Genomic DNA, 17,878 nt, shown 5'->3' on the forward strand with positions numbered 1-17,878 from the left:
TGATCAGTTCAACTCCTATGGCTGAATTGGTTTATATTGAAATCAATTTCAGATGACACTCAAAGAGTTTTTCATGATAGAGTTTTAAAAGTTGCTTCATCCATGTATGTGTGAGGTCAAGGAAAGGGGGGCAGATGAATGAAAGGGAGGAACAAAGGCAGTAATGACATCCAATGCCTAACCAATGAAGTTAGAAAAATTGGTGGGAGGGATTGACAGGGAGGGAGAGAATGATAGAAAGGCTGGTATTGATCAAGATGTACTGCATTTATGAACTGATTTATTGAATAGTAACTCTTTTGTACAACTACCTAAAGATAGTAAAAATATAGTTTAAAAAAGGAAAGAGAAATCCTAAGAAAGAGAATTTGTATTTATTTCTGTTTTCCACAAATGAGAAACTTTTCAGTGTAAATGGCTACTACCCCCAAATTCACAGAGTGGACTCATGTTACCTTATGAAACCATTTTAGGTTCCTAACATTAAGTCTTAAAAGCCTGAGAATCAAACATCTGGGCATATGAACAAGTAACCAATTGTATGGTTAGAATGGCTATGGAGAATTGCCAAATGAACAAATTAGAAGGAGAAACTGTAAATATAAATCATGAATCACTTATAAATCAATGCATAATAATAATTATTACTTGTATTAATAACAATAAGACACTACTTTCGACACTGATTAGTTTGATTCATACACTCAAAATGCAACTACTGGGAATTAAAGCCAGCAATTAGTAGGCAACTATGGGCCTCTGCTTAAGCGGCTGGGATAGGAAGCAATCAGCTGCTATCACCCACTCTCCAAGCCTCCCAATGCTACCTGATCCCAGGTCATGCAACCTCGGCCACTTCTGCTCTTAAGAGAATCTACTGATGCCATCCAATCAGGCCGACTGATTCTCTTTTAAGTTTGGAATTTCACATTGATTTTAAAACCTTAAGGAAATTACTTTCCCTAAAGAGAGAAAGCCTCAGAATTGAACCTGCAATAATAAAACCATTTTAATTTCACGCACTAGAACAAGTTAAATTAAAACATTGTATAATGTATCCAAAATGATTCCTTGAGAAAGGAAGACTAAATGAGAGACACAAAGCTTTACCTGTATTCAACATTTCAAACACATATAGTACAGGTTTATTTTAAAATATGGTTCATTGAATTAAGTTTGATGTTACCTCTGGTACTCCTAGTTTCCGGCATGCCTCCAAGAAATTTTCCACATTTCTTCTGCATTTGGCCATGCTAAGTTTGGGCTACAAATGCAAACATAGAGAAATAGCATATTAAAATAATAATTACAAGATTTTATTAAAACCCCGAATGCTGTGGTTTATATCCAGACATGGTGTGTGTACATGTTTGAGTGCCTATATGTATATGTATAATTATGTGTGTATGCATGTATACCTATGTGTACATCCATGTTATATGCTAATTTTTCTGCACACAAAGATAGGCATGTATATACATGCATGTGCATACACATATACACATTTTATGGGATCATGCTGCTGTATAACTTACTTTAATTCACCAAAAAATATACCATAAACATGATCCATCCAAAACAAATACATCAAATCCACCAGGTTAATTAACATAGAAGTCATGCAAATGTCAGATTTAACCAGAAAGATGCAGCAAAATAAATAGCAATAAAAACAGGACTTAACCCAAAGCTAACCCCCCACAGCTTCTAATAACCAAGTGACCTTCTTTTCAGACCTTGAAGGTGAAGGATAACAGGTATATCTGATTCATACTCTCTAGTTTTGACACATCTGATTTATACTCTCTAGTTTTGACATGATAAATTTCAAACTTTCTTGATGAATTCTGATACTGTGCTATTGATTTCCTGAGGAAAACAAGCACATAATAATCTTGTGCAGAAGTCATGTTATTTCTTTTCCTTCCTTTCCTTCTAACCTCCCTCTCTCCCCCTCCTTCCCTTTCTCCCTTCCTTCTTTCTTTCTGTCATTTCCTCCATCTCCCTCCTTCTTTCCCTTTTTTTTTTCTGTGCCAGGGATAGAACTTGAACTCAAGGCCTTGTACTCTTGCTGTGCTTTTTTGCTTGCTTGTTTGTTTGTTTGTTCATGGCTGGTATTCTACTACTCAAGCTACAAGTTGTAGTTCCAGAAGTTGTGTTTTATACAGTCTTCTCTCATCCTTGTTATACGTGATAGAAGGAAATTGAGGACACAAATCAATCATCATTAAAGTATAAATCTGTGTAGTATTTATTCTAAGAAGAAGAGGCTTGCCTCCAAGCCCTAAGGAACGACATGGTTGGGAGGTGAGAATACTGTCCATGCTGGCTCCAGCAGACACTGTGTCTCTCTTAATATGGGCCACATAAAGAAGCACTAAACAGGTGCTTAGGTGGCTTTGCCTACCCATGCCCATCTCAGGGCAGGGTGGCTTCAGGAAGGCTCGGGAAGAGCAGACAGGAAGAGCAGACCTGAGAGAGGGACATGGGGATAACAAAGGAAGAGGTTCTAGACAAATCAGGGCATGAAGAAGCATTTCTTCCCATGAAATCCCTACAATTGTCTCTGACCCTCTGGGCCAATTATCTTTCTCCATTTACTTCTTATGGTTTAGTGGCTCTACTCTAAAGCTTTGATGGTACCCCACAACATTCAAATTAGTTAGGTCACCCTAGAAGAAGTCAATGGAGAGTGCACTCGAGCTACACAAAGAAGATTCCGCATATCTGGAAGAAAGAAAGTCTATTCTTAGCATTGTTATCTAGCCTCAGGTAGAAAAGTACTTGTCACAAGGACAATCATTAGGGTTTTGCCTCAAAGAGTGAAAAAACACACTAATTATATTAAAAAAACACACTAATTGAGGGGCCAATGTTTCCTTCTTAAACTCATTTTTCCTAAGGTACACTCTCCTGGCAAATGGATAATAGCACAGATTTTGTCTATCACTGTCTTCCTTGCACTTGGGATTAAACAAAGGCCAATATTAGTTTCATGAATGAAAAATTGGAATTCTCAGTGGTGGCAGCAATCCTGCTGGGAAAGGTGGCTGATGGTTGAGAGCTAGCCATATTTCTTGTTTATTCTGTGCATGACATTACTTGGTGTGAAAGATATAACTGTGGAACCCAAAAAACAAACCTCATGGCCATTTAGCTCTAGTGGAATGGACATATCAATAGTCAGAGGAAGCCGTGGTATGATCCAGGATCACTCCTCATGGCTGCGAGGTTGTGACAAGGAAAGGAACATGCAAACACACACAATGACAGCCATTCAACAGAGAGAAAGCAATAAACAATGAAGCAGAGGACACCTGGGGACTAGCAGTGTCAAAGGGCTGTGGGCCAATATGTGCACAGCAGGTATGGAGCCTCCTGGAGAGCAAATCAGGGCTGGGCCTGCTAACAGCTGCAAGAGGCTGACTAGTATAAGTGGTCATTTACTTAGAAACCAACATGCCAGATGCCAGTGGCTTACACCTGTAATCCTAGCTACTCAGGAGGCTGACATCTGAGGATGGACATTCAAAGCCAGACCAGGCAGGAAAATCTGTGGGATTCTTATCAACAATTAACTGCATGCACACACACACACACACACAGACACACAGACACACACACACACAGACACACAGACACACACACACACACAGACACACACAGACACACACACAGACACACACACACACACACACACACACACACACACACACACACACACACACACACACACACACACACACACACACACACACACACACACACACACACACACACAGTCCAGAAGTAAAGCTTTGGCTTAAGTGGTAGAGTATCAGTCTTGAGAAAAAAAAGCTAAGAGACAGTGCCTATGCCCTGAGTTCAAGCCCCATTATCAGTTCAAAAAAGAAAAAAAAACAAACAAACTAAATGTCTAAGCAGAAAAACTATACTTTAGCATTGTCTAAAAGGTGATAGTTTTAAAAAGCACTTTTGGAAAGAATTTTAATGAGATGAATATTTAGGCTTTTCTAATAAAATTTAAATACTACCAAATAGTAGATGTGAGAAGCTTACTAAGGAAAACGTGGAAAATGTTAGTAGAGAAAAGTGATTAGTAATGATTGTCTTTGGTAATGTAATAAAGAATGCTTTATTTATCTTCTATATTTCTCTATTTTCTCCAGTCATGTAGTATTTCTACTTAAAAAAATATTTTCTAGGGGCTGGGAAGGTGGTTCAGTGGTAGAGTGTTTGCCTTGCATGCATGAGGCCCTGGGTTCAATTCCTCAGCACCACATTAGCAAAAAGAAAAAAAGCCAGAAGTGGCGCTGTGGTTCAAGTGGTAGAGTGCTAGCCTTGAGCTGAAGAGCTGAGGGACAGCACCCAGGCCCAGAGTTCAGGCCCCACGACCAGACGCCCCCAAACAAAATATATCTATGTATGTATATATATATATATATGTATATGTATATGTATATGTGTATATATATATATATATATATATATATATATATATACATATATTTTTTTTCTAAAAAATACAGCACTTTTTCCCGGAAAACTAATAAAATATGCACAGAGTAAGAAGTTCCTGGTTATGACAGTAGAGTACACTCTTGGTTGAATACACACTGTCTCTGGAATCATTTAGGAAAAATAAGTCAGAATTTGGCAAACAGCTAAATTTTGTGGCAATTTGGACCTCATCTTTTAAAGATGCTGGGAAGTTCCATAGATAACAGGCAAAATTTACTGTCCTACACCAAAGCTATAAGGATCAGATTTGAAAAGAAGCCAAACTAGTCTTTTCGCTCCCAATGGTTCTGGCACCACAAAGTAGCTAAATTTAAAATTAAAAAAAAATCAACATTACAGAAAAGAAAGTAAGAACTGAAACAATGATCAGTTATTTTTTCCTGCTTCTGAGAAAAAACAGAAGTAGGGGGCATACTGCCACAGTGAAAGCTTCCTGGGGTAGGAGAGGGAGAAGAGGAGAGGTAGGGGCTTCATTCAAGTTTCCATCCTGGAGATTGTGCTGGAGATTAGGGCCTCCAAGGTTAAAAAAGTCTGCTGCGCATAAACATGACAGTAATGGTTCACCTTTTCATGGATCTGCTATGTTATGCCTCATCTCATCCTAACAAGAAGAGGAAATCAAGTTGCCCAAAGTCTTACAGTTTTTCGAAGTAGATCAGGAATTTTAATTTGGTGCAGACATTCTTAGCCCCTAAGCTCTTCTGCTTCCCTTAATGCAAAGCAAAAGCTGTGCACAGAAATTCTTTCTTCACTGTTTGTGGACATCCTAAACAGGCTTTAAAGACACGCTTATCCAAAATGCCAGCTACTCAGCCAGGAAGCTGTCTCTGTATCTCTCTCCTGGCTCATACCACTCTCTGGGATTTCCTGGCTTCGGGACTTTGGGCGTAGCACAGTAGTAGAGTGCTTGCTTAGCACAGAGGCCCTAAATCTGAGTCCTACAAACATAATAAAGAAATATTTCTAAACATTAAAAAAATAAAGGACAAGCCAGGTGCAGATGGTTCATGCCAGCGGCCCTCGGTACTGAGGAGACTGAGAATCATGGTTTGAAGTCAGCCCAGGTAGGAAAGTCAATGGGTCTCTACCTCCAATTAGCTGCTAAAAGCCAGAAGTGGAGCTGTGGTCAAGTAGTAGAGTGACAGCAAAAAAAGCTAAGAGATAGTGCCCAGGCTTGAGTTCAAGTACTGACACACACAAAAACACCCACAAGTATCCTCTGTGCATGTGCTATTTACCCTGTATGGAAGTGAGAACTTGAGAACACTGGTGTAGGTGCTTCTCCTTCCTCACTAGTTATCCCCAAACGCAGTGTAATAAGGCAGCTGTTAAACTCATGACCAGCTGACTAACCTCTGACTTAGCAGATTATTATGCTATTTTCCCAGAGCGCACATCTTTACAGTGCTATCTCAAAATATCAAAGATTAAAAAAAAAAAAGAAACTAATTGCAAGCAGGTATAGTGGTTATGTGCCTGTGATCTCAGCACAAGAGAGGTTGAGGTAGGAGGGTTATAAATTCAAGGCTAGCCTGGTCTACATCATGAGTTTGAGGCCAGCCTGGAATACTTAGCGAGACCTTGTCAGGAAGGGAAGGACAGAGAAGGGGAGAAGAAGGGAGGGAAGGGGAGAGGAGTAAAAAAAGGGGAGGACCATCTGCTTAGTGATTTTTTTTGGTCGGCTATGGGGCCTGAATTCTGGGCCTGGGCACTGTCGGCCAACTCTTCAGCTCAAGGCTACCACTTGAGCCACAGCACCACTTCCGGCTTTTTCTGTTTATGTAGTACTGAGGAACTGAACCCAGAGCCTCATACACACGAGGCAAGCCCTCTATCGCTGAGCCAGCTTCCCAGCCCCGCCTATTAACTGTAAAACATTCTCTTTCTAGTGAAAAAGTTGCTTTCCTAGACCTCCTCCCTTTTTCTATTCTTCTGGATTTGTGGAGCCCAGCAGAAAGGATTTGAGCCAAGTTACGAGGGATTTCCTTTGTGTGCCTTTACTTACAACCGCTGGGGAGGGAACGTGAATGCTGCCCACGGAACGCGGCCGCAGGTGATTGACCAGATGGCAGAGCACCACGCCGTCCATGAGTGCCGCCCCCAGGTCTTCATGCAGAGAGACCTTCAGCCTCATCTCGATGCTCTGGGGGAAAGAGGAGAAAGCCAGTTGCTACCAAGAGTGAGGGAACCTGACAAAAACAGCCAAAAGCACCTACAAACTCACTGTGGGGAGGAGGAGGATAAAGCAGAGCTAGAAAATATCAATGCGACTTAACACTTTCAAACAATAAAAATTCCCTCTGTCCAGAAACACATTCAGTAGTTTATCATTTATTGATTTATTGATTGAGCTGGTACTGGGGCTTAAACTCAGGACCTAGGTTCTGTTGCTTAGCTTTTTGGGCTCAAGGCTGATGCTCTACCACTTGGGCCAGAGCTCCACTTCTGGCTTTTTGGTAGCTAATTGGGGATAAGAGTCTCACAGGCCTTCCTGTCTGGGCTGGCTTTCAACTAGCAAATCTCAGATTTCAACTTCTAAGGAGCTAGCATTAGAGGTGTGAGTCACCAGCACTGGGCTTTCCGGCTACTTCTGGCAGCCACATCTTCCTGCTCATCTTGAGAAAAAATTCTTCTTCCCAGTTCTCATTCTCCTTTCCTTCTGGAACTCCCCTGGCATGGATTTAGGTCACTTATATGCCTATGGATCACCAAATTCTCTCTCTGTCTCTTTCTTGTGGTATTTGGGATCAACCTCAGGGCCTCCTCATTGCTAGGCAGGAAATCTACCATTTGATTTATGCCTTTAGTCCCTTTTGTCTTGGGCATTTTCAAAGTAAGGTCTCACTTTATACCTAGGCTGTGATCCTAACTGTGCTTCTGGTCTGTCACTGGGGATAATAGGAGTATACTACTAAATCTAGAGACTGTGTTTTCTCTTTTAAAAAAAAATCTGCCCAGACCTAAAATTAGACATATAATAGAGTTATTTAAATCTCTCAATGAAATATATCTTAATTTTAAGATACCCTTGGAGTCTCTAATTGTGTATCACTAAATCAAACTATTAAGTGATCAATAGGACCCAGTTTATGATAACATTATAACATACCACTAAGTCCTTCAACTCTGTGTCTCAGATACATGATGTAAACATTAAACCACAAAGCTGGCCAGCCTTCTCTTCGCCTGTCAGAGGGCCAGCATGTATGTTCATTTGCAATGGCTAAGGGTTCAGCCTCAACACAGCAGAGGCAGAGGAAGGAGCATGGCCACCCCACCCTCTAGGGAGCAGGAGAGAAATCAATTCTAAAACCCTGAGTGTCTGCTCTGTCCTAGAAGCCCCTTCTGAGTCTAAGCCCATGAAGAGATGGCTGGATCTGGTTGTTTCCAATAAATGAAAACTTGAAAAGCAGGCATATATGGAGGGTTGGGAAGGTGGCTCAGTGATAGAGTGCTTGCTTTGCATGCATTCCTCAGCACCACATCATAAGCAGAAAAAGCCAGAAGTGGAGCTGTGGCTCAAGTATAGAACGCTAGCCTTGAGCTGAAGAGCTGAGGGACAGCACCCAGGCCCAGAGTTCAGACCTTACGACCAACCAAAAAAGAAAAAAAAAAAAAAAAAAAGCAAAGGAGGAGGCAACAATGCTTGATAAGAAATGTACTTGTCGGTGTGGGGGGGGGAGGGGGGTACGATTGGGTGGGGGGGAGGGGGGAGGCTGGGAAGGGAGGTGAAGGGTAAACAAAGGAGGAGGCTGCAATGCTTGGTAAGAAATGTATGCATTATCCTGTCCAAGTAATTGTAACCCCTCTGTACAGTATGTTCTCAAATAAAATAAAATTAAATTAAATTAAATTTAAAAAAAGAAATGTACTCATTACCTTGCCCATGTAATTGTAACCCCTCTGTACGGTATTTTCACAATTAAAAAAAAAAAAGCAGGCATATAATAGAATTACATAAGTCTTCTTTGCAGAACTGTCCTGAGTGTAGGCATGTAATTATTTAAGCACTATTTTAATCTCTAATTTTATGTTGCTGAATTAAAACACATATGATCCAACATGACAGTGTATCACAGAGCTATAAGATACACATCACTTTTTGAGAGGAATATCTTAACTTCTACTCTTGTTTTCAGGTTCTTTTTCTTCGTGATTGTTCAGTTAAAAATGCTGCTAAGAGCTGGGCACTAATGGCTCAACAGGCTGACATATGAGGATTGTGGTTCAAAGCCAGCCCAGGCAGGAAAGTCCATCAGACTCTTATCTTCAATTAAATACCAAAATGCTTGGAATGGAGCTGTGAGTCAAATGGCAGAGCAGTGGCCTTGAGCAAAAAAGCTCAAGGACAGTAGCCAGGCCATGAGTTTAAGCCTCAGGACTCTTGATCACCTGTTTTACCATATGTGAAGTATGACCTACACTAACAAAGCTTTAATTTAACTAGCTTTAATTTAAATTTTATTCCTAGTACTCATTGCTCCTGCAACCCGGAATTGCATCTGTTATCTGTTCCCTGTTTATTTACAATAGACTACAGGCTTCCTATCATCAGGGCCTTTGTGTTCCTATATCCAACACCTTCAGTCCTGCCTTAGTGCTCAATAATTACTCAGTGAAAGAGAAGGTTAAATAGAGAATCTGGATCCTTTCCGAAGGTCTGGAGTCATCTTCTACCTCTAGTCACAGTGCTTCTTGGTGAATGAAAGCTCACAAAGCAATTTCTTTTTCTTTTTCTTTTTGCCTTCTTTTTTAATTGGTCATGGAACTTGAACTCAGAGGCTAGGAATTGTCTGTGAGCTCTTTTGCTCAAGACTACATACAGCTACACTTCCAGTTCTCCAGTGGTTAATTGGAGATAAGAGTCTCATGGATTTCCTTGCCTGGGCTGGCTTTGAACTATGATCTTTAGATCTCAGACTCCTGAATAGCTAGGATTACAGGTGCGAGCCACCAGTGCCCAGCTTCACAAAGCAATTTCTAATGTGCATCCTTGTCTGTCATAATCCTATCTACTCAGAAAGCTGAGATCTGAGGATTGTGGTTGGATGCCAGACCAGGTAGGAAAGTTCATGAGACTTATATCTGCAATTAAGCATCAAAAAGTTTTAAGTTGACCTGTAGCTCAATTGGTACAGTGTTAGCCTTGAGCAGAAAAGCTCAGGACAGCACCCAGGCTCTGAGTTCAAGCCCCAGTACAACACACACAAAAATAGTAATGCTCAAATGTTTTTAATATTTCTACTTCTCTACTTTCATATATTCTTTACAAACCCCATAAAAGGAAATTAGAACTGTTTTCAGTACACAAAGAACTGAAAGTCCGAGTGTCTTACCCAGTCCCAATGAGTCAGAAAGTGACCTAGCTAGAGTTGGAACTAGGACTTTTTAAAAATACAAAATTCTGCTTCAGTCTTGGGATGGACTGTTTGGTTGCTAGTATTTCCTGAATACCTCACGAAGTTGTTCCACCAGCTCTTTCTCTTCTCTCATTTGCTCCATTTTCCTCCGAATTGTAAACTGTGGGTCTACAGATTCCAAGTTTCTCTGAGGCCTTAGAAACACTGGAACAGAAAGTAGAAAGATTTTATGGGCTAGTCCAGAGGGCTACTTACGTTCAAGTCAAACTTACAGTTTCCTGATTCATCACCAACAATTTATTTACCACACACAAAAACACTGAAATTCTGAGTTTACAGGACAAGCCTGATTCAAATATTCTAGAGAAAATGATAAGTTACTTTAGATTGTGTGAATAAGGAAGGCATGTCTTTTGGTGACAGTAGAACGAATCCATGGAAATGTCTGGGTTACTGTGAAGACCACTCATAACCTGACATGGTAAATTAAAACCCCTTCATATAATTATATAAAGATAATAAAAAGCAAAGCTAAATAGGTAACTAACATGTTTAGATAAATGATTTTTGTTGGCATAACATTTTTATAAGCCTCAGTTAAACACTGAGTGCTAAAACACAAGATTACATATCAGAATAGAGTAGAATAATACTGCCTCCTGTGATATCATCTCTGAGGGTAGTAATGAAAAAAGGTGCTTCCTCTGGGTGGAATTTAGAAAACATGTTCTCTGTTAGGCTAGGGTGCAGATCAGGAGGCAAGCACTGGTATGCAGGAGGCCTTAGGAATGACCCCCCGGCACTGAAACATAAAATACTCTCAACCAATAATAATCCTTTAAAGAAGATACCTTTTTTTTTTTGGTCAGTCGTGGGGCTTGAACTCTGGGCCTAAGTGCTTTCCCTGCAGCTCAAGGCCAGCACTCTACCACTTGAGCCACAGCACCACTTCCAGTTTTCTAGTGGCTTATTGGAGATAAGAGATAAGCTGGACTGGCTTTGACCGTGATCCTCAGATCTCAGCCTTGTGAGAAGCTAGGATTACAGGCGAGAGCCAGCAGTACGCGGCTAGAAGGTATCTTTTACAGATCAATGAAGAAGGTAAACACAAATGCTATATGTGGAAGAGTGATTTTAATTCATGTTTTTGTCCTATAAAGCCCAGCACAGATTTCAACTTGTATTTTTTTTCCTTCCTAGAGATTTTTTTATCCTAGACTGTCAAAGCAGGGACCTAAGAGCTGTAAAATGCTATATTTAGTTTTCCATCTTATGAATTTTTAGAGGCTAAGGGACTCATCCAGGAAGTTTGGGATAAAGAATTCTAGTGTGATGCTTGATTAGAAACGTACTCATTACCTTGCTTATGTAACTGTAACCTCTCCTCTGTACAGTATTCTCACAATAAAAAAACTTATTTAAAAAAAACAATTCTATTGTGAGAAATCACAAATCTACATAGAAGAAGTGCTGTGATTGCATACTTCCTCTGCCTATAATCTCAACAATGTCAAAGCTGAAGAGCTTCAACTTTTATTTATTCTGACAAACACTGCCTAGAGGCCATTTATACGATTCCAATGCATATGGATTACAAATATATACTACTTGTAATAAAAGCCTGGTATCCAGGACATCAAATTAAATATCCTGTGTTGGTCTAATACTTTATTTTAATATCAATTTGTCTCTGGTTTTCTTTCTAAATGAATCTGCCTTCTGATGCACTAGGGATTGAGGATTGTGCTCTAATGAGGGCCAAGCCATTAGCCATTGAGTCTATGTATAAACTGTGGCCTGGTGCTCTGTTGAAAAGTATGTATGCATGGAAGTTACAGGCAAAGAAAGCCAAAGGCATGACACAGAAGGGATCTCATTAAAGCCCACAAAAACCAAAGCCCAAAGGAAGTGAGATCAATTGTTTATGACAATAAAGCCAACGGAAGAACAGAGTTATCTGGTAGGGAGAGACAAAGTTCACAGAGTAAAGGGAAGTCTCACAAATTAGAAAGAACAGAAGAAACTCAAAGAATACCTTACACCCTCTTTATACTATATCAAGAAAAAAATCCACCCATCAAAGTATATCCATTGGAAGAGAAATGCATTAAAACGTAAGATCTAGAAATAATCCACACCTCTAAGAGAAAGCAACCAAATTTACCAAAAAAGTCAAAGAATGTGGAATGAGCTGTGTAATACACAGATATGCCATCAGGAGGCGCCCTAACACCATTTCAATAAACAATGTTTTCTTTGGAGGTTTTATTTTCCTTTGCTTTTTTTTCCCCCCGGGGAAATCTTATCTAATATGGCATGTTTAATATTTTCAATATGCTTTTATTGGCAACTTTCTCTCTGAATATGAAGCTATCAGGAAGTCAAATGAACCATGAGCTTTGGTTTAATAGCACACAATTCAAGCATGGAGGCCTTATTGGAGACCCGTGAGGTCTATCAGGACAATGCAATAGTGTCTGAGTTGTAATTTCCTGCGCCCCTTTTCATTTTAAATCCCTGTGCATCTTAAATATATACCAGGCACAAAGGGCATGTGCTTTCTGAATGCTGAGCAACCAAGAAGTGTTCATAAATACTTGAACTATAGTTTTAAAAATAAACTTTTCAAATACACATACAATTACAAATCATGAATAGACTTACTACTGGGTTTCTAGTAGTGTTATTCATTTTTATAGATTACCTGAGATTTTTAAACAAATTCTGTAGGCTCATAATAAATTTGTCAGCTTATTTCTGTCTGGGTCAAGGTATCAGGGAGTTACCTACAGAAGAATTATTCTGGTTTTGTTTATTAGTATGTTTTTAAATTTTAAGGACTCCCCTACTAAATTCAAGAGAACAAAAGTTTTCCTTGAGTCTACTGAGAAAACATTTAAAAGCAGTCTCATTTCAAATCAAATTTCACCCCGTGAAAAGCAAAGGGAGCCGGGCGCTGGTGGCTCACGCCTATAATCCTAGCTACTCAGGAGGCTGAGATCTGAGGATCGCGGTTCAAAGCCAGCCCGGGCAGGAGAGACCGTGAGACTCCTATCTCCAATAAACCACCAGAAAACCGGAAGTGGCGCTGTAGCTCAAGTGGTAGAGCGCTCGCCTTGAGCTGAAGAGCTGAGGGACAGCGCTCAGGCCCAGAGTTCAAGCCCCACGACCGACAAAAAAAAAAAAAAAAAAAAAAAAAAGAAAAGAAAAGAAAAGCAAAGGGAAGTGGGATTCAGTGGTGTGTGTGTGTGTGTGTGTGTGTGTGTGTGTGTGTGTGTGTGTGTGTGTGTGTGTGTGTGTGTGTGTGTGTGTGTGTGTGTGTGTGTGTGTGTGTGTGTGCGCGCGCGCGTACAGAAAGGGGGGGAAGTAGATTAAAAATACAGGAAAAAATAAAAGTCCTTTAAGCTGTTTATTGTGTAGGATAATTTGAAACTATGTAATTGTTGTAAAAACATCATTTCATTAGGCAGAAAAAATCTACTTCTCTGAAACTTGTGTTGTCATTATATTATTATATGAAATGCAATCTTTGTATAAAAATTATCATGTGGGCTGGGAAGGTGGCTCAGTGATAGAGCACTTGCCTTGCATGCATGAGGTCCTGGGTTCGATTCCTCAGCACCACATAAGCAGAGGTAAAACCGGAAGTGGTGCTGTGACACAAGTGGTAGGGCGCTACCGTTGAGCTGAAGAGCTGAGGGAAAGTACCCAGGACCAAAGTTCAGGCCCCATGACCGGCAAAAAAAAAAAATAAAAGGTGCATGATTACTTCTATGACCTAAACTTAGCCCAGTGAATGGAAATTTCTCCTCTGGGGAGAGCATGAGGCTTAGAAATTTAGTTCTTACCTTGGAAGTTAAGAACCTAAACTGTATTAGTGGTTATAATATGCAAATTTAGCTAGGGCGCTATAGCTCAGCCATGCTCATAACAGTTGTGGCATGCACGAGATTCTGAGTTGGACATTAACCCCACAAATTCAAAGGCTGCACAACACAGTGGCTTTGAAAAAAAATATCATGAGCTCATGTGGGGTGGAAATTGGACAAGCTCAGTCATTTATTTCCTCCAGATCTACTTAACTTACATCAAATATCACATTTAAAGCAACTTAAAAAGTCAGTACGTAAGACTCAATGCTACTCCTAGTGAGTTAGTATCTCTGAATGTGGGCCTAGGCAATTCCACCATGGAAGCCAGAGCCCAGGTCCACTATAAAACCTCTCATGTCCTCAGTGTCCTCATGCTAGCAACGGGGAGGTTAAATGCTTAGTGCAAGATTATTATAATAAAAACCTAAGAGAAATGCCTATGCGTATGTCCATTCACTTATTCTCAAGTGAAAACCAATGTCAAACAGGTCTAACATAACACCCACCAAGTGAAAAGACAAACACAATCAGAAGACAAGAAGGGTCTTTAACTTCAAGGGGAAGGATGGGAAAGGACACCGAGTAGTAAGAGAGTAAGGAAAGAAGGAAGTGCGTTCTCAGGTTAAGATCAGAGATAAACCTGTGCCAGCCAATGCCAGAGGCAGGTAGACCTACAGATGAACTGATACTCTGGCCTCTGTTCCCCTCCGGAAATAGAACTTTGGGCAACCCAAACTTCTAAAATGATCATCTAGCCTGTTCACCATTATAAGAAGTTTCTTTACAGAATATATTCTAGAAGCAGAGTGCTGGTGGCATATACCTAGAATCCTAGCTGCCCAGAAGACTGAGAACTAAGCTCAGTGATTCAAAACAATATGAGCAGACAACTCCCTGAAACTTTTATCTCCAATGACCAGCAAAAAGCCAAAAGTGGAGCTGTGGCTCAAGTGGTAGAGTGCCAGCCTTGAGCAAAAATGCCAAGTCAAAGTACTGAGGCCATGGGTTCGAGCCTTATTTTACTGGGGAAAAAAAGGACATATTATAGAGAAAAATTTTAAGTAAAATTGATTTGGAATAAAATACTGGAAAGAATTTAAGTAAAACAATCTTTATCTAAAATGTGACAAATTCCAATGAATAAGTAAAAGTTAAACTCTGTTAGACTGAGCTTGTATTGAGATGCTATTTCATTACAATGGCTAAGGTTGGAGGTAGAGCCAAAAATAAGAAGAAACTACATAGATATGATAGCCTTGAAGCGCAAGGAAAACCCACTGAATAAAATGCTCCATGTGAGAGGAAGCATTTAGAACTGTAAAAAGTGGGCTCTGTTCTTCAACACCAGCTTGTATGTAAGACAACACACAGATTCTCTCATCTGCAGACTGCATTAGAAAATACATTCAAGTCCCAAGGCAAAGTTTAGCAAATTAAGAGCTGGAAGCCTGCACTGATGGCTTTGTAAAGATTTCTACACAGAAGATCATCTCTGGCCTAGGGCATGTGAAACACAAGTTACAAATAGAGAAGAAAAGCAACAACCACCAAACATTTGGCATGATTGATTGGAGTGGATGAATACTTAAAAATAGCCTTTCTTTCTTATTGGGGGAACCACATCATAAATTGGATTTGGGGGATTTTTCACTCACAGAAAAAAGAACAAATGCAAGATTATTTTATGTTAAGAAAGATTTCCACAGCGATTGTTTGCTATGGGAACCACAGCATTTTTAACGAGGCAAGGCAGCTTGGCTTAGTAGCAGACAAAGAATGGCTCCCATAAACATGTAACCAAATGTGGATTTGTCTGAAAATAGACACTTAGGATGGAGAGGCCCTGGGTATGCAGCTACCTGAGGCAGCACCTCAGCTTTCTGGGCTTTAGTTGGTTCGTCTGTAAGGACAGAGATTCTATAGCTACAGGAGATGTCTAATTTGTTGCCAGCTACTTAAAAATCAACCTATATTTTCAGGTATCATCTCTAAGGAAATGCCAAATCACCCGTAACTCTTTAACACGGGACGTTCTTTCCTTTAAATAGCATGACACCATAAATAGCCATTCTTTCTGAAAAACAAGAATTCCTCTCTTCCTTTCATTTCCTTTCTTATTTTTAAGCAAAAGAACAGTGTCACAGGAGTTTCCATTTAAATCTTTTCAACTTTTAAGATTTAAAGCAGGATGACGTAAGGGAAGATTTTTGTTTCAGGACTGTTACTTTCTAATTGTGTTAAGTTTCAGTTAGAAATGCTAGACATCTAAGAAATATAAGTATTACTGCTTTTGGTTTAAGAAAGTATAAAAGCATTTCAGCTGAATTTTAACCAGGAATCATGGTAGTATTTTAAAGACAAATCTACAAATGTATATGTGTGTGTGTGTGTGTGTGTGTGTGTGTTTGTGTATAAGATTTAAAAAAGAATATTCAGACAATGTATCTTCCTAGTTATGTGCTGACCATGGCTCTATCTCACATCTCACTTGCTTCCAAATAAATCCTATTCTGTTTCATTTAACACTGCAGCTACCACTGTATTTAAAGTAAAAAGAGCTGAACTGGCATTAGCCCAGGACATAAATCTAGATATATGTAGTATGGAGAGTTTAATAATTGTACTTAGTCTTTTTTTAATCTATTGGATTACTTAAGATATCTAATGGCACAAAATTACAATAAGTCCTAACTGTCCTCCATTTTTCATTTGCTCGTAAGATTTTTAGACTAACCTGCTACTCTTAAGACTTTACACTCAAAGAAGGTATCCAAAGTCAGAACATGCAGGTAGTTTGAAAAGCAAAAGGGCATTGATGCCATTTTTAGACATTTCTCAATGTTAACATAATTACTATCAGTGGAAGGCTCTTGGATCAGCCAGAGCAGCTTTTGATTACCTTAAAAATCTGGTGTCATAAGCAGAGATAATAAAAGAGCCAACTCTTAAATCATTTACGACAGGTCTCAAAGCAAGCAAAGTTAGCAAACCCCCCACTTTTACAGACAAGCAAACAAATCCCAAACCCAAGCAGAACAGGCAGAGAAGAAAGCTATAAAATCCTCCCCACAGTTAGAACAGCCAAGATAATTAAAACTATCATTTGACCAACTTTCAGAACAATCCACATGCGTGTTTGGACTTCACCACCCAGGCTTCCTGGGTGTCAAGCATGCAAGTGAATATACTTCATCTCCAGCTGAGCCCAAAGGAAGGCCCAGAATATTCACGGTTTTATTAATGAGAACAAGGAGGAAGATGTACGAAGTCACCTACCATTGTCACTGTCTCCTTCAGATGGAACGCTGTAGCTAGAGCTGTCCCATGTTTGTGCCTGCGTAAGTTTGTTGAAGGAGATAGGAGGGAGAATGAGGGCTGGGTCTGCAGGAGAGCGAGAGAGCCAGGCCACGGACAGGTGCACAGGGACCAGGGAAAACCAAAGGGGGCCGCAGTATTTCACATATGGCATAAGGTTCGTATGGAAATGAAGTGGGTTTCGTTTACAATGGGATTTAATTTCAAATGTACAATATAGGAGAATGACAGATGACGCATGGAATAAAAAGAATGATAAAAAAACTGAGTGTTAGTAATCATCAGGCAGAGTTACTTTGCATGCAATTCATACTGCTAATCTTAACAGTTCAGAAGACACAGAGTTGGGAGAAAGTACCCATAGGTTATGCAGATTAAAAGGCAAAGGCCTGCCTGATTCTTTTTGCAAACATGTCCTAAAACACGATCCCTCTTAGCAAACATGATCATATGATACACACAAAAGTTTGGTTACATTAAGACAAAGCATAATAGGTGTGAACGTATCAACCATTTAGAAGTAAAAACTATTACAGAGTATTATTTCTCTTAATGGCTCCTCCTCCCCTCCCCCATCACAAGGCAATGCAGAATTTCTTTCTAAAGACATCGCAGTGTTTTGGGATGAGTTAATCAGAGATGTGTCTCCCTAACTCTTCCTTAATCCTTGACTCAAGACTCACAATCTAGTTTCCAACATTGTTCAGTAAAAAACAATCAAACATCTATGCACCTATGGTTGACATCTATAATCCTATCCAACAGGCTGGAGATCTAAGAATCAAGGTCAAAGCCTGCCTGGCAAACAAC

The 17,878-nt window shown here is 39.8% G+C and overlaps 1 protein-coding gene across 5 annotated transcripts in view; it reads right to left on the reverse strand.

Annotated features, from left to right (window-relative positions):
- The window catches only part of Lrch1 (leucine rich repeats and calponin homology domain containing 1), a 170,071-nt gene that overhangs the window by 18,487 nt on the left and 133,706 nt on the right, over positions 1-17,878 (reverse strand). For 3 of the 5 annotated variants that reach the window (XM_070003212.1, XM_070003213.1, XM_070003211.1), the window contains exons 16-19: positions 17,030-17,134; positions 9,976-10,085; positions 6,527-6,664; positions 1,187-1,264 (exon numbers count right to left, since the gene is read on the reverse strand). In XM_070003212.1, coding sequence (XP_069859313.1) covers positions 1,187-1,264; positions 6,527-6,664; positions 9,976-10,085; positions 17,030-17,134 — 431 coding nt within the window. The remainder of the gene's footprint in view (positions 1-1,186; positions 1,265-6,526; positions 6,665-9,975; positions 10,086-17,029; positions 17,135-17,878) is intronic. The other 2 variants (XM_070003215.1, XM_070003214.1) reach the window with 1 other exon arrangement.

The sequence above is a fragment of the Dipodomys merriami genome, unplaced genomic scaffold (assembly GCF_024711535.1).
Source record: "Dipodomys merriami isolate MVZ:Mamm:240054 unplaced genomic scaffold, mDipMer1.0.p SCAF_6, whole genome shotgun sequence".
In the NCBI taxonomy this organism is placed as follows: Eukaryota; Metazoa; Chordata; class Mammalia; order Rodentia; family Heteromyidae; genus Dipodomys; species Dipodomys merriami.